Source organism: Portunus trituberculatus, chromosome 44, assembly GCF_017591435.1.
Source record: "Portunus trituberculatus isolate SZX2019 chromosome 44, ASM1759143v1, whole genome shotgun sequence".
NCBI classification, from domain to species: Eukaryota; Metazoa; Arthropoda; class Malacostraca; order Decapoda; family Portunidae; genus Portunus; species Portunus trituberculatus.
The window spans coordinates 4,709,862-4,730,553 of NC_059298.1; the positions used below are offsets into that span (position 1 = coordinate 4,709,862).

At 36.5% G+C, this 20,692-nt stretch overlaps 1 protein-coding gene across 1 annotated transcript in view; it reads right to left on the reverse strand.

Moving 5' to 3' along the window:
- Positions 1-20,692, reverse strand: part of LOC123518597 — a 52,021-nt gene that overhangs the window by 3,165 nt on the left and 28,164 nt on the right. The window contains exons 2-3 of the mRNA XM_045279492.1: positions 6,086-6,374; positions 3,623-3,893 (exon numbers count right to left, since the gene is read on the reverse strand). Coding sequence (XP_045135427.1) covers positions 3,623-3,893; positions 6,086-6,359 — 545 coding nt within the window. The 5' untranslated portion in view covers positions 6,360-6,374. The remainder of the gene's footprint in view (positions 1-3,622; positions 3,894-6,085; positions 6,375-20,692) is intronic.

Here is a 20,692-nt window from a genome sequence, read left to right on the forward strand (position 1 = left end):
ATATTATTTGTGAAAGTTCTCATTATGCATGACATTATGCAAGACTTGACATTCTCCAGAAGCTACATAATGAAGCAATTCTCCTGTAGTTTGGTTTACTTGTGCATTTAGTCAGTGCACACTTGGCATCAGTGATCCATAACTGTAAAAAATGTTAGACTCCTTATACAGTTTTTTCTTCTTTTTTCATCTGTTCACCACCACATTGTACCTGAGTACATTTAGAATGAAGAATTATCAAATTATCAATGGGTTGGGTATAGCACGTTAGAATTAGTTGTTATTTAGATATTCAGATGATAAAATAAATAAAAAAAACTACTGTTTGATTAAAATTTATATATTCGACGCAATTTTTCCTTCATTTTCTATCGTAGTTGAGTATATCCCTCCATTTGCCGTTTTGTCTTATTATGAAGAGATGAGCTCATTATCTAAAGTTGTTGGCTGGTTGCTTGACTCCTCCTTAAAGTATTCAATGATTAATTTCAATTTTCAATTTTGAACGATTTCTCATGAAATATCTGCTTCAGACGTACTTTTACTCTGTGAATATACATATATACACAAAAAATATGGTACAAAATAGCTAATAATCATACAATAATAGTTTGCTTCACAGCTCAGTTGTAGACGTAATCTTCTGCTTACAACTCTACCTAGGTTGGGTAACTTACAGAAATGTTCGGTCTCAGGCCTCAGCAACTGCGGTGGCGCCTGGGTGTCTGGGTGGCTGGATGTTAAGTGTCGTGTGCGCGGCTTGGTGGTTGGCTTTCTCTTCACTTTATATTGTTCATGACGTTCTCCTCTCTCATATTTCTTGAAGGAGTTTCAATTTTCTTTCATTGTAGTTCTTTTCTCTCTCTCTCTCTCTCTCTCTCTCTCTCTCTCTCTCTCTCTCTCTCTCTCTCTCTCTCTCTCTCTCTCTTTGGATTTGGATGAAGTTCAGTGATGTGATGAAAATAACTTATCTTAAGCATTGGAAGCATCTTACTAGGATTCGATTATCTGATTCATCAGGAAACCTGACGGTTATTTACGTTTTTGTGTAGCGTTATTCTCTTCTCCGAGGGTTGCTTCACTTCTTCACAGCTCTTGCCTAAACAGCTTCCACTTGTTATTTATTCCCATTCAACTCTATCAAAACACAATTCTTTCATTTAATTTTCTGGACCTTACATGTAGCCACTTCAAGCTAATTTGGCATCATTGAGGAAATGGGCAAAAATGATCATCTCTTAATTGAATTTTTCAGTTCATTGTCTTAGTGTCCCCCCCCCTGTACATTTTCAGTGTAATTTTTACATTGCCAAAGTAATAAACCGTATATTATTATTATTATTATTATTATTATTATTATTATTATTATTATTATTTCAAATTAGGGAGAGTTTAATAGAAAAAAGGACGTAAACTTACAAGAGTGGAGGGCATAAGTACAGAAAGATAAATTTCATTAAATTAGCGAAATTCTTTGCGGATATACAGTAGATTGGAATCAATTGTTCATGGCAAGATATACGCAGAAAAAGTGAGATATATTTATGAAAATCTACAATAATGCGGTCAATAGATACTTACTGTACTAAAGACAAAAACTAACGAGATGATAAAAAAGAAAGACTGATGTAATACGAAATGTAAATTATCAAGAGGAGAAAAAGAAGGAGTTTGGGATAGATGGAGAAAAGGAAAAGGGGAGGAGAAATGGGAAGAATTTAAAGTAGCAAGAAATAAGTATGTCTAAATCTTGAGAGAAGAGAAAAAAAATTTTGAGAAAATAAATGAGTGAATGACAAATATGGGACGAAATGCGTTAGTGGTGAAGGAGAAAATATTGAGATAGAGAAACTGAATAACAAGGGAGAAATGATGACAGTCTTGGGAGGAAGTGCGTACATAGCTGGTGGACGTGAGAACGAACATAGAAGGAAAGCAGATAGGGTAAATGGTTTGATTGAGATATAAAGTTCTAAAAAAGACTGCAATAATAATAATAATAATAATAATAATAATAATAATAATAATAATAATAATAATAATAATAATAATAATAATAATAATAATAATAATAATAATAATAATAATAATAATAATAATAACAATAATATTAGTAATAACAATAAAGAGATACTACACCCTATGATAATTTTTTTCTCTCTTTAATCAATGAGACATCAGACTTTAGATGAAAATATAAAAGGAAATCTATGCCATTTGAAAAAAAAAAAAATGAAACAAGCCGTAAGAATGGGAAACTGCCACAGACGACAAGTGTATGTACTAGTACCAACAAACGCCATTGTAAAGTGACACAATTTAAAGTAACGATATATGCACATTCCTTTATTAGTACAAAATCAATTTACAACGTCTGTTTTTCTTACGGAATAGACTGTAACTTGAACATCTTACGGGTTCTTAGAAATTGCTGTAAAAATGTGTCATGTTCGCTTTCCTGAGTTAATTAGCGACCTGTAAGATGAAACTCCTTCACCACTTTTACTTTTATGTTTTTATGTTCACTCTTTACACCGACACTGGCATCATTCTATTAGCGTGACGAGGGATTGTATTGCATTTGCTATTATAAGAGTGGTGTTTTGAGTTGGTTTTAGCAGATTTTTGGTGTGTGTGTGTGTGTGTGTGTGTGTGTGTGTGTGTGTGTGTGTGTGTGTGTGTGTGTGTGTTAGATTATATTGCATTATATATTTGCGTGACGCACGTTTATTTCGAGCACGTAAACAAGGGTGGGATTGTGTGCGCTGGAAAGATCATAATACGTTGTAGGCGCATTGATATATAGTCATTTGTACTGCGACTGGCGTTTCCAGCTGACTTACGTTGCTTTACTTTACCACCAATACCGAAATGGAAATGATCACGATACGACGATGACATACGAATAAATTGTGGAACATGTTTTATACACCATTAATCCCTTCAGTACCACGATGCGTTTTCTTATTCATTCTAGTTACTATTCGGCGATTTTATACAGTTTCAGAAACATATGTTGGGATTATGATAGTAAAGACTCTAGCCATTAATCCTTTGACCTCCATAAACACTTCATAATGCAAATAAAATCGTCTAATCATACCCAATAATCAAGGTAAAAATGCGTCTCAGTATTCAAGGAGTTAGCCCATACACTTAGACCAGCTCACATTCACCTTTATTTCATGTAAGAGGGGAGGACTGGCTAAGGGCAACAAAAAGATAAAGAAAAAGGCGCACTCAGTCGCCAGTCTCCTAACAGAGCCGATAGTTAGCCGAAGGAGAGGGACAAATATCTTGAAACCTCCCTCTTGAATGAAGTCAAGTCATAGGAAATTGGAGATACAGGCCAGGAATTCCAGCATTCATCAAGGAAAGGTATGAAAGATTGAGAGTACTGGTTAACTCTTACCACATTCACCTTGAGGAGCATTAATCATTCCGACACCCACTGCCACGAGGATTCACTCAACCGTGCAAGTTAACATCAAACTCATTCATAATTTCTCCTCAGTGCTCACATAGTTTTGTTCCAGCGTATAGGCATGAATGTGCGTCATCATACCTACCCACAGCTGCCTCATTGCAAACATTAAGCCTTCTCACCACAAAACACACCTACCTGTTGATGAAGAGCGTGATGGCGCCTGCCCACAGCATCAGCACTACAAGCACTAGGCAGATCTCTTCCACACGTACCGTCACGGAGCCCACAGTGATGGTGGGCGGGGAGGGCACGCGATGGAAGTTATGGTCATTCTCACGGTTTTCCAGGTTGCGGGAATGAGCGCGATACGTGTAGGTCTCTCGTGGATCGTGGTAAGAAGGCACGCCCGCTGACACGATCACTTCTGGGAATGGTTGCGGGCGTGAGTGTGATGAAGATGACCGACCTGTAAAGACGCGCCCTGAGTTACTCATCAACAAGGGAGTATGTCTGGATGAGTTAGATTCGTGAAGGTTGTGTAGCTGATCTCTCCAGAGCACTGAAAAAAATATTAGTTAGACAGATGAACAGATACAGATACAGTGGACGTACGTGTGAATGGTAGACAGAAACACTGATAATGACCAGTATATTTTGTATATCCTACCCCTGTCCTTAAACTTCATATAGTTGCCTTGGTAACATTACATTTGGAGCAACAGGTTAAGGGGGTATATTATGTTAATTTTCCTTATGCTGTTCACCAAGAAGTACGAACTGGGTATCCCTGGTAACGCTACACCGCCCTGAATCAGAAACAGGTCGGAAGGATGGTAATGAGTCAAAGGAGAAGGGGACGAATAGGACACGGTTTAGCCTGCGTTGGCGAGAGCTGGGAACGTCTAGCCCAGGCAGCTTGTGCCACCCTCCCGCTTGGGGGAATAGAGTGTCTCTCAGTAATTCATCATTGTGACAGCGTGACCCGAGTGGCCTCTATAGACCAAGGGGAAAACAGTTTTATTCTCTCATTTGCTGTTGCGGTGCCGTACTGGTGCCATTGGTTTGTTTCTGTCATGGTATCTTTTTGTAACTCAAAATTTTATATAACATCAAGCAACTAGCATTTCTACTGCCCTAACTACACTGTTTTGCCTCTATCAGGAAAATTATGTTTGTGTGACTATCTATATATCTATCTTTGTATCTATCTACTCATGTGTGTGTGTGTGTGTGTGTGTGTGTGTGTGTGTGTGTGTGTGTGTGTGTGTGTGTGTATGATAGCGCAGACCTACATTGTCAGAGAAATTTTTCCTATAATTGGAATAATATTGAGTAATGTGATTCGTCACAATAAAAATTGAATAATCCAATTAATAGCAGCTCGGTCGTTTTCCTTAAATGTTTCAATTATTGAATTCAATAAATATATATATATATATATATATATATATATATATATATATATATATATATATATATGTATTTTTTTTCTCATATAAACTAACCACAAGCTGCAGCGGTTAAAGGTAAGCCGAGTGGACGTGCATGTTATATGGGGAAGATCTCGATACAAAAAAAAAGAGAAAATAAAGTCGACTAATCAACAGAAATTATGAACATTCTCCAGATATTCTTTAAAAAAAAAAAAATCATCCTTGGAGCAATAGCAGTAGGTCAGTATGTCCCTGAGGATCCAGGGATAGGTCGGCTAAGGTCTCATCAGACTTCAGGAACTGGTATCCATGGAGAAAAACCCTTAACTGGTCTGTGGGTTTCTTCTTGGCTACTCTTGTACTTCGTTAGATAAACTCTTCAGAAAACTACTCTTTGCGTCCTTTGTTGTATTGAGTGAAGGAAAACCTGGAGATGATGATGGCATTCTACATTCTTCTAGCACTTTCATATTTTATGGATGAATCTTTTCGTTATTTCACTTGTATTCCACTTCTAATAATTTAACAAATTTCATAAAAGTATAATCACTAATTGAGAAGCAGAAGTAGGTTGGAAAGAGAGAGAGAGAGAGAGAGAGAGAGAGAGAGAGAGAGAGAGAGAGAGAGAGAGAGAGAGAGAGAGAGAGATTTACTATTTCCCCTAAGGTTGAGTGAGGGATGTGTGGTTGGTGTCCTCGAGTGACACATGGAGAGTGACTGAGTGAGTGTTGGGTGTTCCTTCATAGCGGTCCAGGGCGGCTGAGTGACTGTGTGGTGAGCGCCCTTCCCCTGTGACCCATGGAGATATGGTGTGGGTTTGTGACGGATGACCTTCCCTAGTGAGTGGGTGTCCTTTCCTTGTGCTCCTATGATTCTGAGTGTGGATGTTTTTTCCTAGTGTCTGGATGTCCTATAGTGAACTATTGAGGATATGATTGGGTGTGTGGTGAATGGTAATGCATATCCTTGTGACCAAAGTATGTGAGCTAAGTGTGGATGTGGTCAGCAGTTTTCTCTCGTGATCCTGCGAGGCTGGTGTGGCTGTCCTATCTTAGTGGCCCATGGTAGCTGAGTGATGGTGACTTGTATGTGTTTTTTCCTGTTAACCAAAGGAAGCTGAGTGTGGATGAATAGTGAGTGATGTTACAACGTTAAGTGCGCCCGACGGAGGTACATTATAATATACGTAATCAAATATACAGATAAAGAATGACAACTTGTATACCTTCATAGTAATCATTCTGAAAGGTGTCCTGTGCAGCCATGGCGCTCTTCCTCTTGTCAGGAAATATTGTGGTGGTAGTGGTGGTGGTGGTGGTGGTGGTGTTTGTGTTGGTGGTGATGTTGGCGGAAGTGGTTGTTCTTGAAGTAGTAGAAGTGGTGATGGAGGTGGAAGTGGAGTCCGCGGGGAGGACTGTCAGCGAGACTGACAAGGGCGTTTGGCGAGATGGACCAAAGATGGTGGTGGGGATGGGGAGTGCGACGCCTGACCCCGCCATCACATCAAGCCCATTCTGAGGGAAACACGTAATGGAAGGTCAACACTGTGCTCGAATAAATTCCTTGGAAAATTAAAATTGAAATATAAATTATGCCTGTAAATACATTACTTGAATTACTCATGAACATGTAAGAGAAGCACAAATTAGATTTTAGAAATCAATTAAAAAACTAACATATTTGTGTGGCCTGCAAACCGCGATTATAGGTAATCAAATATATATGTATTGAGTTAATTCTCAATATCGTAAGCATGTCATGTCATGTTATATATATATATATATATATATATATATATATATATATATATATATATATATATATATATATATATATATATATATATATATATATATATATATATATATATATATATATATATATATATATATATATATATATATATATATATATATATATATATATATATATATATATATATATATATATATATATATATATATATATATATATATATATATATATATATATATATATATATATATATATATATATATATATATATATATATATATATATATATATATATATATATATATATATATATATATATATATATATATATATATATATATATATATATATATATATATATATATATATATATATATATTGTTTCAACTAAAAGATCCCTTTACACGGTATGAAACATGAGCCAGTAACAAAAACGTGCGAGGTTGAGAGAGAGAGAGAGAGAGAGAGAGAGAGAGAGAGAGAGAGAGAGAGAGAGAGAGAGAGAGAGAGAGAGAGAGGTTCACTTAATATTTCATATTTCCTTTGAGTATGACGTATGACGGTATTCTGATTCCTTATGTAAAACAGCTTCTACCTAATATTTTTGATTTATCTATATACTTTTATTAAAGACATGCATCACCCAAATTCCCTTGAGACAGACGGTGGAATTACGTGGAGAAAAATCATTAATCCCCTGTGACTATTAGTATGTAGCTGCGGGAATGGATAGGAGTGATGTTTCTTTACTGACCCTTTGTTTTCATTTGGCTTCTTTACGCCCCAGTGTGAGCGTGCTTGCCGGGTTCGTGCACCAGGTGTAGTTGTGGCTGGTGTGCGCGAGACTTACGGTATTGATTTCTGAGCCTCTTTCCGGAGTTATCTTGTGCATCGCTACCACGTGCTGGATGCCTCACACTATAGAGTCATTCAGAATCTTGCGATTCCTTACTCACTGAATCCCTTTGTGAATGTGTTGTTATTATTCATTAGTGTTATACAAAAGTTTCTCAGTCTGTGAATTTATGTATGAGACTTAACTTATTCAAAATTATTCGGTGACAAAAGTTTACTTGAATTCGAATACACTTTGATGAATTAAGACTATATCTATTAAAACTTGACCGTCAGGAAAAATAAACTTTAAGTGAACACGGAAGAGCATGTAAGCTGTCAAGTGCTATTTAAGTCTGCTGGGTACGAGTATTGACATCCTGCTGTCGTAAAAGCACTCTTCATTCACTTACTTTATGAGTGCAACTACAGACTTTATCTGGTATCCGTGAATATTGTTGATGTGTGTGTGTGTGTGTGTGTGTGTGTGTGTGTGTGTGTGTGTGTGTGTGTGTGTGTATTTTGACAGCAGAGCCATCAACATCATCACGTAGCTACAAAAATAATGATAATGATAAATAATCAAATAAATAGAAAAAAAATAGATAAAGTGATACTATCAGTAAAACCTCGATGGGCGATAAGCGAGCCTCACACTACACGCTGCGCAAAATTTCCTCCCCAACCATTCAACGGGGCTTTGCCAGACCACTACCAACTTCAACTCCCGGAAACTCAAAACTTTTCTCGTGCCGACGCTCTGTTGCGCAAATCACTGGGTAGTAAATTTAATTCTGCACCTAATGATATGTGAGATCGCATTTAACCCCTTCAGTACTGGGACGCATTTTTACCCTGAGTTTTGGGCGTGATTAGATTATTTTATTGACATTCGGAAGGGCCTATGGAGATCAAAAGATTAATGACCACAGTCTTCACTATTTCAATCACCATATAAGTCTTACTGAACCTGCATATAGTCACCAAATAGTAACCAGAATGAATATGGAGACGCGTCGTGATACTGAAGGGATTAATAGTTACAAATTCTTAAATGCAACCGTAACTTTTTTCTTCTTTTTTATGGAATAGAAGAAGCTGGGCAAGGGAAACAAAAAAAGGCCCACTTGATTTCCAGTTCCCTAGAAGATTAATAGAGTTAGCTAAAACTCTGGGACATATGTCTATGATTATTGTCTTATCGGCAGCAAACTTATTGATCATGAGTAGGTCATTATCGTCTTGTTTGAAATATGAGAGTTGTGTTTTCATAATGTGCCAAGAAGAAATGGAAGAGAGAGAAAAGAGATTGTTAAAATCGTCAATGATCAATCACCCTTCATTATTTCATTATCATTCCGTCACCACCAATCTCCTCCATCACTACTGAACTTCCTCAAATGACACACCATCACCATCACCTTTCAATCTCGTAATTACTAATCCTCATCTGTGACTCCCTTCTCTCTCTCTCTCTCTCTCTCTCTCTCTCTCTCTCTCTCTCTCTCTCTCTCTCTCCTGCAATGTCATATGATTCCAACAGCTGCGGCGTCGAGATGGAAGTCAATAAATGAATCATCGCTATGACGCGGGATCACCTGCCTTCATCCCCAGCATTCCTCACGCCAGTGGAGCATCGCTATCATCACCAGTGACCACAATACTATCAATATAACTTCAACACATCGTTTCGTTACTTTCATAATAACAATACGAAAAATTCTGAAGATTTGCTGTAAATGTAATCTCATGGTGTCGGATGTTTTTCAGTTTACAAATTATCTGAAACTTTAAATTGGAGGCCTTAATGTTCCTTTCGACTGCAGCAATAAACATTCATCAAATTTTAATTATTCATCGACCCTTGGATAAGCTTTTCATAACTCTTGTGTTAGGTAGTGAAATGGAAGGTTATATAGTGTCTTTAAGGGTGTTCTGAAGCCCACTCGTTTAGATTATATTAGGTCATGCTGGATTAGATTAGTGTCCTTAGGGGTGTTTCATTGGGAGTTGGGTCTCCTCCATACGCTCTCTCTCTTCTCGCTTAGGTTAGGCTAGGTCAAGGATAAATAGGTTAGGCTAGAAATTTCTCTCTTGTCAAAACTTGGCATCTCATCCTGCGACTTTTTCTTGAATGTCCAAATTTACCAAGAGTTTTTTTTTTTTCTTTCTTTATTTCTTGCTTTCTTTCTTTATTTTTGAGATTGGCATAGTTTGTCAAATTTGGCCTCCCCTTTTCAAAACCCCGCTTTCTCTCCAGGCCCCTGAGCTTGTGGGTGATAGGGAGTGGTAAGATAAAAGCAATGAAGGCGGTGTTCTGCATTTTTGCCAAAGAACCTGAACCTCATTTTGTTTTATCTTCGCCAATCCTGTTGTGTCTGCTGGCAGGACACTTTTACTTACCCTGAAGCTGAAGGGCCAAGATGTCTACACAACCTCCGACTACAACATGTAATAAACTCATATAGGTGACGACAAAGCGTGGTCTGACAAGGAAAGTGTTTAAGAATCCCAGAATGTTCATCGTCCATAGTGACTACAAGATGACCTTGAAGATGAAACCGATGTAGAATGTTTAAGGAAGAGAGAAATATTTTACGTGGAATGTTCATTAAGTCAGAGAAACTTAAATGACTTGAAAATCCTACTGAAAGTTTAATCTACCTGACCACAGAACTTGTACGATGACCTTTTCAAGCAACCAGAGGAGTGTCGCCGCCGGGCAAGGAGAGTGGTGAAGGAAGCAACGGAGCCTTAACCGACGACCACTTCTTGGCTGACTGTCCCCCTCCCCTCTCATGTCACTCCAGCACAAGATCGTCGTGTAGTTGAGTAGGCCCTAACCTAATCTTAACATATAAGCTGCTTTAATGCGTAGTGTCCTTCATAGGAGTTTTTTCCAGGTCTTCGAAAAATACCAATGATACGAAAGAAAAAAACATGGGAATAATAGGTATGATAAAAATTTTGTAACTTTAACACGTTATTAATACCATTATGTTTACTTGCATTACAAAGGAACATCGATATAGTGAAAAAAAAAAAAATGTATAGACTTATTTTGCAGGTTGTAAAAAATATATATTGGATAGATGAAAATAATAATCATGGTCAATCAAAGAATGTTGAAGAAAAACATGCATAAAACAACTTTAGAACCCTTTTGGCTTTCTTTAATTAGCAATCACTCTGAAACCCCTTTATTTATCCCTTAAACTCGGTAGAAATTGGAAAATCTATTCTTTTTCTTATCCCCTACTTTTTTGTAGATGTTTATAAAGATTTCACGCATAACTTATTGTGCTGTTAATCGTTTTGTATCGTAGTGAAAGGGTTAGAACGTGATAAAACATACTTTGAAGAGCCATTTCCAGTGACTTATAATGTAATGCCTTAATTGTCGAAATTATGTATATAATTTAACTTTGATGACTAGTTACTCAAAACGAGGATCTTCCGATATTCCATTCCTCTGGTCTTAAAGTACCTCGAAAATATTATATTCTCTTGTTTTCTTCACTTTAATTTGCAATACCTAAACACAAGCGTTCAGACAACCATTATCCCTAAGCCAGTGTTATCGCATAAAAAAAAAAAAATGTTAAGAGGCCCCAAGAGCGTGGAGCGGCTGAGGCTCTAAAAACCTCATGTGGGATCTTGTGTGGCGCTGCGTTCTAAACTTCACTTGGTATTCATTTTATTTGCTTTTATTTTTTTTTTTTTTTACCAAGGATGCATAGAAGGATGATGATGATAGTGACAATAGTGGTGATGTTAATAATGATAATGATGATACTACTGATAATGATAATGATAATATATGATGATAATAATCGTAATAATAGCATATGCTAATAATCTTTTTATTAAGTCGATATGCCACGCTAAGGGAGTGAGCCTGTATAAAACATCCTCACCCACACATTCACAATCCTTTTTTTCTCTAAGTAAAAAAATATATAGAAATAAATGCATACTGCTAAATAGTACCAATGATAATAATAATAATAATAAGGATAATAATAATGATACTACTACTATTGCTACTACTTCTACTACTACTACTACTACTACTACTACTACTACTACTACTACTACTACTACTACTACTACTGCTACTGCTACTACTACTACTACTACTACTACTACTACTACTGCTACTGCTACTACTACTACCACTACTACTGCTACCACTGCTACTACTACTACTACTACTACTACTACTACTACTACTACTACTACTACTACTACTACTGCTATTACAACTACTACTACTACTACAGCAACAACAACTACTGCTACTACTACTACTACTACTACTACTACTACTAATAATAATAATAATAATAATAATAATAATAATAATAATAATAGCAGTGAAGAAAGAAAAAAATCAGAAAAGAGGAATTATACATAAGCCTCCAAGTCTCTTTAGGTAAGAACACTAGCACGCTGCATAACAGATCAACACATTCAGTGGGTTTTTTCCTTCTTTTTCCTCCGGCCTCGTTAGCAGGAGAACTTGTTTATCCTCGCTGCAATAACCTCTCCTGCATTTGGGTAATCACCAAGAAAATGACGTGAGGGTTTTAATGCTGCGATAAATCTTGCACTCTTTTCCACACACACACACACACACACACACACACACACACACACACACACACACACACACACACACACACACACACACACACACACTACACATTTATGTACTTCCGGACGTGCAGACTTTATAACAGGTAATTAAATCACATACTGAAGTTTGTAGAGAAGAGAAAAAAAAATGTGAGCAAGGGAGGAAGAGTGGGTGATGAAGTTAGCTGCGTAGGAAAAAAAGAATATTATTAGGTGTGATTTTGAGAGTGGAGATGGTGGTAGTGGCGGTAGTGGTGTTGGTGGTGACGATGATGGTGGTGGTGGTGGTTGACGTGGCTGACGGGAGAGAATAAGTAAGTTGTCTGGCATCGCAAGGATTACGTTGTCAATAAAGAGAGAGAGAGAGAGAGAGAGAGAGAGAGAGAGAGAGAGAGAGAGAGAGAGAGAGAGAGAGAGAGAGAGAGAGAGAGAGAGAGAGAGGTGGTAAGTTCTGTCAGGATTACCGACCCCTTATTAGTGGTAAGAATATATCTGGTGTGCTGCAGTAACCCCAGGGAGAGAGTCGAGTCGATGTGTCCAACGCGTGACGGGAGATAATGGTGAACAATGGCCTGGGTTTGGGAAGCATATGAAAGGAAAATATCAAATTACCTAGCCTAAAACCTACACACACACACACACACACACACACACACCGCGTTGTGTAGTGGTTACCACGCTCGACTCACACTCGAGAGGGTCCGGGTTCGAATCCCGGAGGCGGCGAGGCAAATGGGCAAGCATCTTAATGTGTGGCTCCTGTTCACCTAGCAGTAAATAGGTATGGGATGTAACTCGAGGGGTTGTGGCCTCGCTTTCCCGGTGTGTGGAGTGTGTTGTGGTCTCAGTCCAACCCGAAGATCGGTCTATGAGCTCTGAGCTCGCTCCGTAATGGGGAAGACTGGCTGGGTGGCCAGCAGACGACCGAGGTGAATTACACACACACACACACACACACACACACACACACACACACACACACACACACACACGTAAAGAAAAAGTCTTAGTGGGTTTTCAGTTCTTTGATTCTCCTCAAAAGGAACATCAATTATTTTAGTTGTTGTGCAGCGTTCTTGTGAATCTCTGTGTGTTTGTGAATGTGTTTTCTTTCAAGAATAGACAGAGAAAGAAGATAATAATGTTAATGTCTTTTCGTGGCGGCATTATAGAACCTTCCCGGAAACGAGACAAAGACAACAATGTAATATTTACAGTATGTGTGTTGGGGCAGACTGAGAAAGCGACGGAATAAAGAGGAAGGACAATGGAAAAGGGAAAGGCAAGGAGGAGGAAAAGTAGAAAAGATGTTGGGAAAAGAATTGAGATAACGGCGGAGGAAACAGGGGAGGTGAGAGGAAGAAATGGACTGTGGTGGTACCATTTGCGGGAAATAGGCCGTTTGAGAACCATAATCGCCATCACCTGCCTTACTAATTGTTATTATTCAACACAAGTGTTTTCTTTACCTAGCCTAACTGTCTAAGATAAATTATTCAGTAAATGGTCAGAAAATAACTGGAATATTGTGAAGAAACTTTTGTTGTTTGAAGAACCAATTTCTTTCTTTATTATTTTTCTTTTTATTATTTATACCATGTGGGCTTTTCACGGGAATTTATGGGCTAAAGGGCTTTATTTGGTCGTTATATTGATTTCATTAAGATATATATATATATATATATATATATATATATATATATATATATATATATATATATATATATATATATATATATATATATATATATATAGAGAGAGAGATAGAGAGAGAGAGAGAGAGAGAGAGAGAGAGAGAGAGAGAGAGAGAGAGAGAGAGAGAGAGAGAGAGAGAGAGAGAGAGAGAGAGAGAGAGAGAGAGAGAGAGAGAGAGAGAGAGAGAGAGAGAGAGAGAGAGATCTGTTTTGCCACAGTAGAAAAAAATACAGCTTTGCCGACCTCAGCACTCCTTGTTGTCAAGTCTAAACAGTCCAACACTCTTAACCAATTTAGTGTTTTGATGCTGGAATGCATTAATACAGTTAGCTATGTATAAGAGTAATGTAAAGAAAAAAACTGAAAAAAACGGTTAGGTAATGATTGTTCGTGATGTGCTGGAGGTCATCTAAATTTAAGATGGCGCAGGCGTGTCCGAGAAACTAAACCTGAACTCTTCAACCCCTTCAGTACCATGACGCGTTTTAATATTAATTCTGGGTAATATTTGGTGATTTTCTACAGCTTCAGAAACTTATGTAGTTATTAAAAAGAGTGAAGACTCTGGACCTTTAATCTTCTGACCACCATAAACCCTTCCTAATGTCAATAAGATGGTCTAAACGTACATAAATCTCAAGGTAAAAATGTGTCCCAGTATTGAATGGGTTAAATACATAGCTGGTGAGACTATGTGCTGATAACGCCTCTAATGATTAACTGTTCTTCAAGACGTCCTCTTGCAGAAGACTGACAGACCTATCGTATATTGTCCATGACTCGTGTCGTTTAATTTATTAAGTAAATAGTGCTGCATGGAATTACAGGTTGAGTGTAGCGCGGGGACGTCTTCAAAATAGATATATCTGACAGAGAAATGTTCTTGGTAAATAAGCTTTACGGAAAAGATGACAAAAAATCAGATCTTGAAGAACTTAAAACTGTAACAGAAAACAGAGCTGAAAACCACATATATTCCTTGAATCGTCTAGGTGAGTTCTTGGTAAATGTGGAAGCACGCCTTTCCACTTACTATAGCAGATGACTTAACCCTATCAGGATGGAAATACAAGATCTTACAGTAAATAATTTTCCTAAACAACCATGGCATGGTTTACGAACATGAAGTAAAGCTGGAATTAATGAATCTCAGAGTAATGGCTTCTTTAAGTTAAAGGAACTGAAATGACAGTAATGCTTGTGTGACACAACTTTTTCCCATCGGTTCCTGGGGAGAACTACATCGCTGAGTATTGGTGGACAGGACATTGCGAGATCGGTGGAGTCACTGGTCAGATTGTAAACAAATTATGCGAACGGTGAACAAATCAACTCCCTTCCAGTTATTAGAGAAAATTGATCTTATGAACAGCTTGCCACAACACCACGAGATCATCCATTCTAGACAATAAAAAAATTCCTTTGAGATCAGAATCTAGTTGAAGAAACTTCAAGTGAAGCAATTTTTTAACGTCGGTGGAATTCCAGAATATGAGTAATGTAGTCCCTCAAATATCTGAACTCTGTTAATCATGGCAAAATAATTCTTAATCATATTTGATATTGAAATGGAATTTGATGAATTAAATAGGTTGAGAGAGTTTAAGTTTATTTTTCGTTAATTAGTATCATTTAGAATAAATCTGTTCCTTCTCATCATAAAGACCGGTTTGGTGTAACTCTTAATACGTAATATCTGATCAACATAAAACTGGACATTGTCACCTGAAGATCTGTATGCCAAGACTTTCGTCCTCGATCTTCTAGGAATTAATTCAGCCAACAAAACTACCGCGCTTTACAAGTCGGTCTCTGCTCATGCAGTAGCTGTAGAATAAGGTAGACAAACTCTGTAGAGATGTTTCCCTACGGTAAGCATCACATTTTATTTAAATTTACTAAATTAATATAATTTAAACTAATATGTTCTATATGTATTACACACACACACACACACACACACACACACACACACACACACACACACACACACACACACACACACACTCGTAAGACGCTACTCTGTGGTGGCTTGCTCGTCACAGAATGCAATTTAGATCCACCCAAGGAACGGCAAATAGATGCCACGCACGCTCGGTATTCCGCAAATAGAATTTCTTGTCAGCTGGACTTTTGGAGCAGCCAGGAGTGAATCCAGTCACTAACAGCACCACCTTTCTTATCTCCGATTTGCCAACAATATCTTCCAAGACGCGAGACTTAAGCTCAGGCGGGGCGGAGGTATGGGCCATGAAAGCAGTCGTGTGGACGTTTCTGAGCTCAAATCCTTCTTAATATTCATGGCGTTCCTAGTCTTAGCGGAGTCTGTGTCACCTCGTTAAGATAAGAAGTTCCATTTATAGCAGCCAAGTGTCCTACGTTCCACACATCAGCGTCACGTGAGGAAATAGCTGCCCTTCCTCACACAAACAAACAACGTGCTGAAGAGAAGTGCAGGCTTTCCGAGGCGTTTACCTGCACCTCTGTTTTCTTTTGTTTTGTTTTTGTTTTTGTCATTTGTGTGTTGCTTTTATTTCTTTATAGTAGGACGTTCTCCTGCTTTTGAAAAGCGTAGTACGCTTTTTCCAATCCACGGATATCGTCAACATCAAAATAGGTGCACGCAGGTAGCAAATGGACACCCTGTCATGCTTGTAACTTTCACGGTAATAGATCATACACTGTTAAAGATTTTACATTTACCTCAATTAAGATTCGCAAATCTCAAAAGCTACCACCAAGTTAAAAAAAAAAAAAGTAGATTAATTTAACAACCTATGCATGACTATCTGTGATCAGAATTACGTCACTATACTTGTGTGTGCGTGTGCGTATGTGTGTGTGTGTGTGTGTGTGGTGTGTGTGTGTGTGTGTGTGTGTGTGTGTGTGTGTGTGTGAGAGAGAGAGAGAGAGAGAGAGAGAGAGAGAGAGAGCGCGCGAGCGTCCATGCTTATAGGTATATATATATATATATATATATATATATATATATATATATATATATATATATATATATATATATATATATATATATATATATATATATATATATATATATATATATATATATATATATATATATATATATATATATATATATATATATATATATATATATATATATATATATATATATATATATATATATATATATATATATATATATATATATATATATATATATATATATATATATATATATATATATATATATATATATATATATATATATATATATATATATATATATATATATATATATATATATATATATATATATATATATATATATATATATATATATATATATATATATATATATATATATATATATATATATATATATATATATATATATATATATATATATATATATATATATATATATATATATATATATATATATATATATATATATATATATATATATATATATATATATATATATATATATATATATATATATATATATATATATATATATATATATATATATATATATATATATATATATATATATATATATATATATATATATATATATATATATATATATATATATATATATATATATATATATATATATATATATCTACCTTATTGTTTTCTTTCTGAGCTTAGCTGTGATCTGTTCACTTATAAGTTTCTGCTTATCACAGATTACTATGTTCTTTTGATTGTCCTTTAGATGTATAGTGTCCCAATTATATGCAGATGTTTAGTTTTTTTTTTCGTTTCTTTTTTTAATCTTCTCACAGACCGTAGGTGTTCAGGTCTTTCAGCATGTTTGGTTCTTGGTTTTCTTCACACCAGGCCGGAGGATTTAATTCAACTGACCTCCAGTATATCATATAAGTGTTTCCACCACACTTTTTTTTTATCATATATATATAATATATATATATATATATATATATATATATATATATATATATATATATATATATATATATATATATATATATATATATATATATATATATATATATATATATATATATATATATATATATATATATATATATATATATATATATATATATATATATATATATATATATATATATATATATATATATATATATATATATATATATATATATATATATATATATATATATATATATATATATATATATATATATATATATATATATATATATATATATATATATATATATATATATATGTCACTTGTAAGATCTGGATTTTTTTTTTTTTTTTATCTTTATTAAAAAATCGTTTTACTTTTCCTTTGGCTTACTCTTACTTAAAAGAAAAATTAGTTTTTAACAAGGCAGCTCATTATTACTTTGCCATAGAGAAAGGGAAACATGTGAGAGCGCTGTGCAATCGATACAGTGACATCATCCAAAGAGCAAGTGTTGATATACACATCTGTCGACGATTACAAGCATTCTGGACATAACTACCAGTGTTGTGGCCAGGGACCGCACCCACGCCACGGCACCCCAACCATTGCTGGTGGTGTAAAGACACTGGCCAGATCAGATAAAGAGACACGCATGATGGTTGATTGATAACCCAGATGTCACGATATGCTTATCTTGATATAAAACCATATTCTCTTTTCCGCAGATTTTTTATACACATATCTTCCTCCCCCTCCAACACAGTCGTATTCATGCGTTTTTGGCTATCTATGGATACGCTCCCTGCAGCGGCAGCACCAGCAGCAACGGTAAGAACAGGTCTGAATCCTATTTGTGAATTTAGTGTGCCATCCAATATCCGGCATTTTACGTATTCCTAACGGGTTTCTTGCTGTTTGTATTCTTGTTAAAAGGTTTACTATATAGCACTTTTCTCATTCAGCTTACTTTTTTTTCACTCGTTCTGCCGGCATCCCACTCTTTCTTTTCTCTCGTCTACTTCAGGATTATATTTTATTCAATGAAAGCCAAGTCTCCGCTCATTATCACTCTCCGGCAACTGCAGTGACTCCACTGACCAGCAGTGTAAGTCTCACACCTGCCCGGATAGAAAATCAATACCGAGTGACACGGAATTACTCCGAGACAGAATCCCATACTGATATGGTTGTATTTAACTTCATCTTGAGAGCAGTGAACATTCGATATGTCATTGAAAATTCCTTCACTAACCTGCAAATTTGGCCAATTCTGTCAAGGAACCAAAAGTTCAGTCTACAGGAGTAAACAGACGTTGATGCTTCCATGAACAGTCAGTTCATAAACGTATGCAATATTACGCAAGGTTCCTTCTTTTCACAAATTAGTGCCTTGGATGAGAAACGAAATGAGATTCCGAATTCATAAATAAAAAAAATCTACCTGATATGCGAGTAATAAGCACCACTCAAAGTCATGTATAGGCAGATGGACAGGAAATGTGGACTGTCTTGACTATCCCATTCATCAGAATTCCTTCTCAGTATCCACAAAACTCTCCATCATTAGTAGGAATGTGATATAGATATGAGTGGAACCGTAGTGCAGTGATCTTGTGGCAAAACTATGAGAGAGAGAGAGAGAGAGAGAGAGAGAGAGAGAGAGAGAGAGAGAGAGAGAGAGAGAGAGAGAGAGAGAGAAAAGGTCAAGAATTGGTGGCATAATCATCGTCATATTACTACACACACACACACACACACACACACACACACACACACACACGTAACGGGTCAAAATTGTGTTGGAAATATTTCAAAGGCGAGAGCGTCATACAGAGAAGGCAGAAGGTTAACCGAGTTTGACGCCGAGGCAAAATATTTTCCTGTTATAGGTAATGACAGTAGACACGCGTCACCTCAACTTTATTCACTCCTTCCTCCTCTCTCTCTCTCTCTCTCTCTCTCTCTCTCTCTCTGCTTCTATCCTCTCCTCTTTGCGTTTTTCCTTACTTTTCTTACATCCTCTCTTCATTACTTTTTATTCTCTTCTCTTTATCTCTTCTAGTATTTCTCTTTCTCTCATTATTCACATCTCTATATTTTCATCCTCCCTCTTTCTTTCATCTGGTCCCTGCACGTACGCCACTTCCTTCACTTCATCCGTTGCTTCTTTCATTTCCCCAGATTCAATACCTCTCGATAATCCCACGCCCATCCATCTCCTCCCCTCTCTCTCTCTCTCTCTCTCTCTCTCTCTCTCTCTCTCTCTCTCTTATTATTATTATTATTATTATTATTATTATTATTATTATTATTATTATTATTATTATTATTATTATTATTATTATTATTATTATTATTATTCTTTCTTCTTCTTCTTCTTCTTCTTCTTCTTCTTCTTCTTCTTCTTCTTCTTCTTCTTCTTCTTCTTCTTCTTCTTCTTCTTCTTCTTCTTCTTCTCTCTCTCTCTCTCTCTCTCTCTCTCTCTCTCTCTCTCTCTCCTCTCTCTCTCTCTCCTCTCTCTCCTCTCCTCTCTCTCTCCTCTCCTCTCTCTCTCCTCTCTCTCTCCTCCTCTCTCTCTCTCTCTCTCTCTCTCTCCTCTCTCTCCTCTCCTCTCCTCTCCTCTCTCTCTCCTCTCTCTCTCTCTCTCTCTCTCTCTCTCTCTCTCTCTCTCTCTCTCTCTCTCTCTCTCTCTCTCTCTCTCTCTCTCTCTCTCTCTCTCTCTCTCTCTCTCTCTCTCTCTCTCTCTCTCTTCTGTCTGGATTTCTTTTGCAAATGTATATATACCTGTGCTGTTGACATGTTTCCTCACAGATATTTTCCATTGTTGTTGTGGCTCTTGACTGTGGCTCTTCCGGTATTGTGGTATTGTGCAACCAGGGACCATTGATCCACACTTGTTGCTAACGCTGAGTCTTTCTTAACCCCTTCAGTACTGGGACGCATTTCACTATATACGTATTCATTCTGGTTACTATTTGGCGATTCTACACAGCTTCAGAAACTTATGTGGGGATTAGAATAGTGAAAACCCAGGCC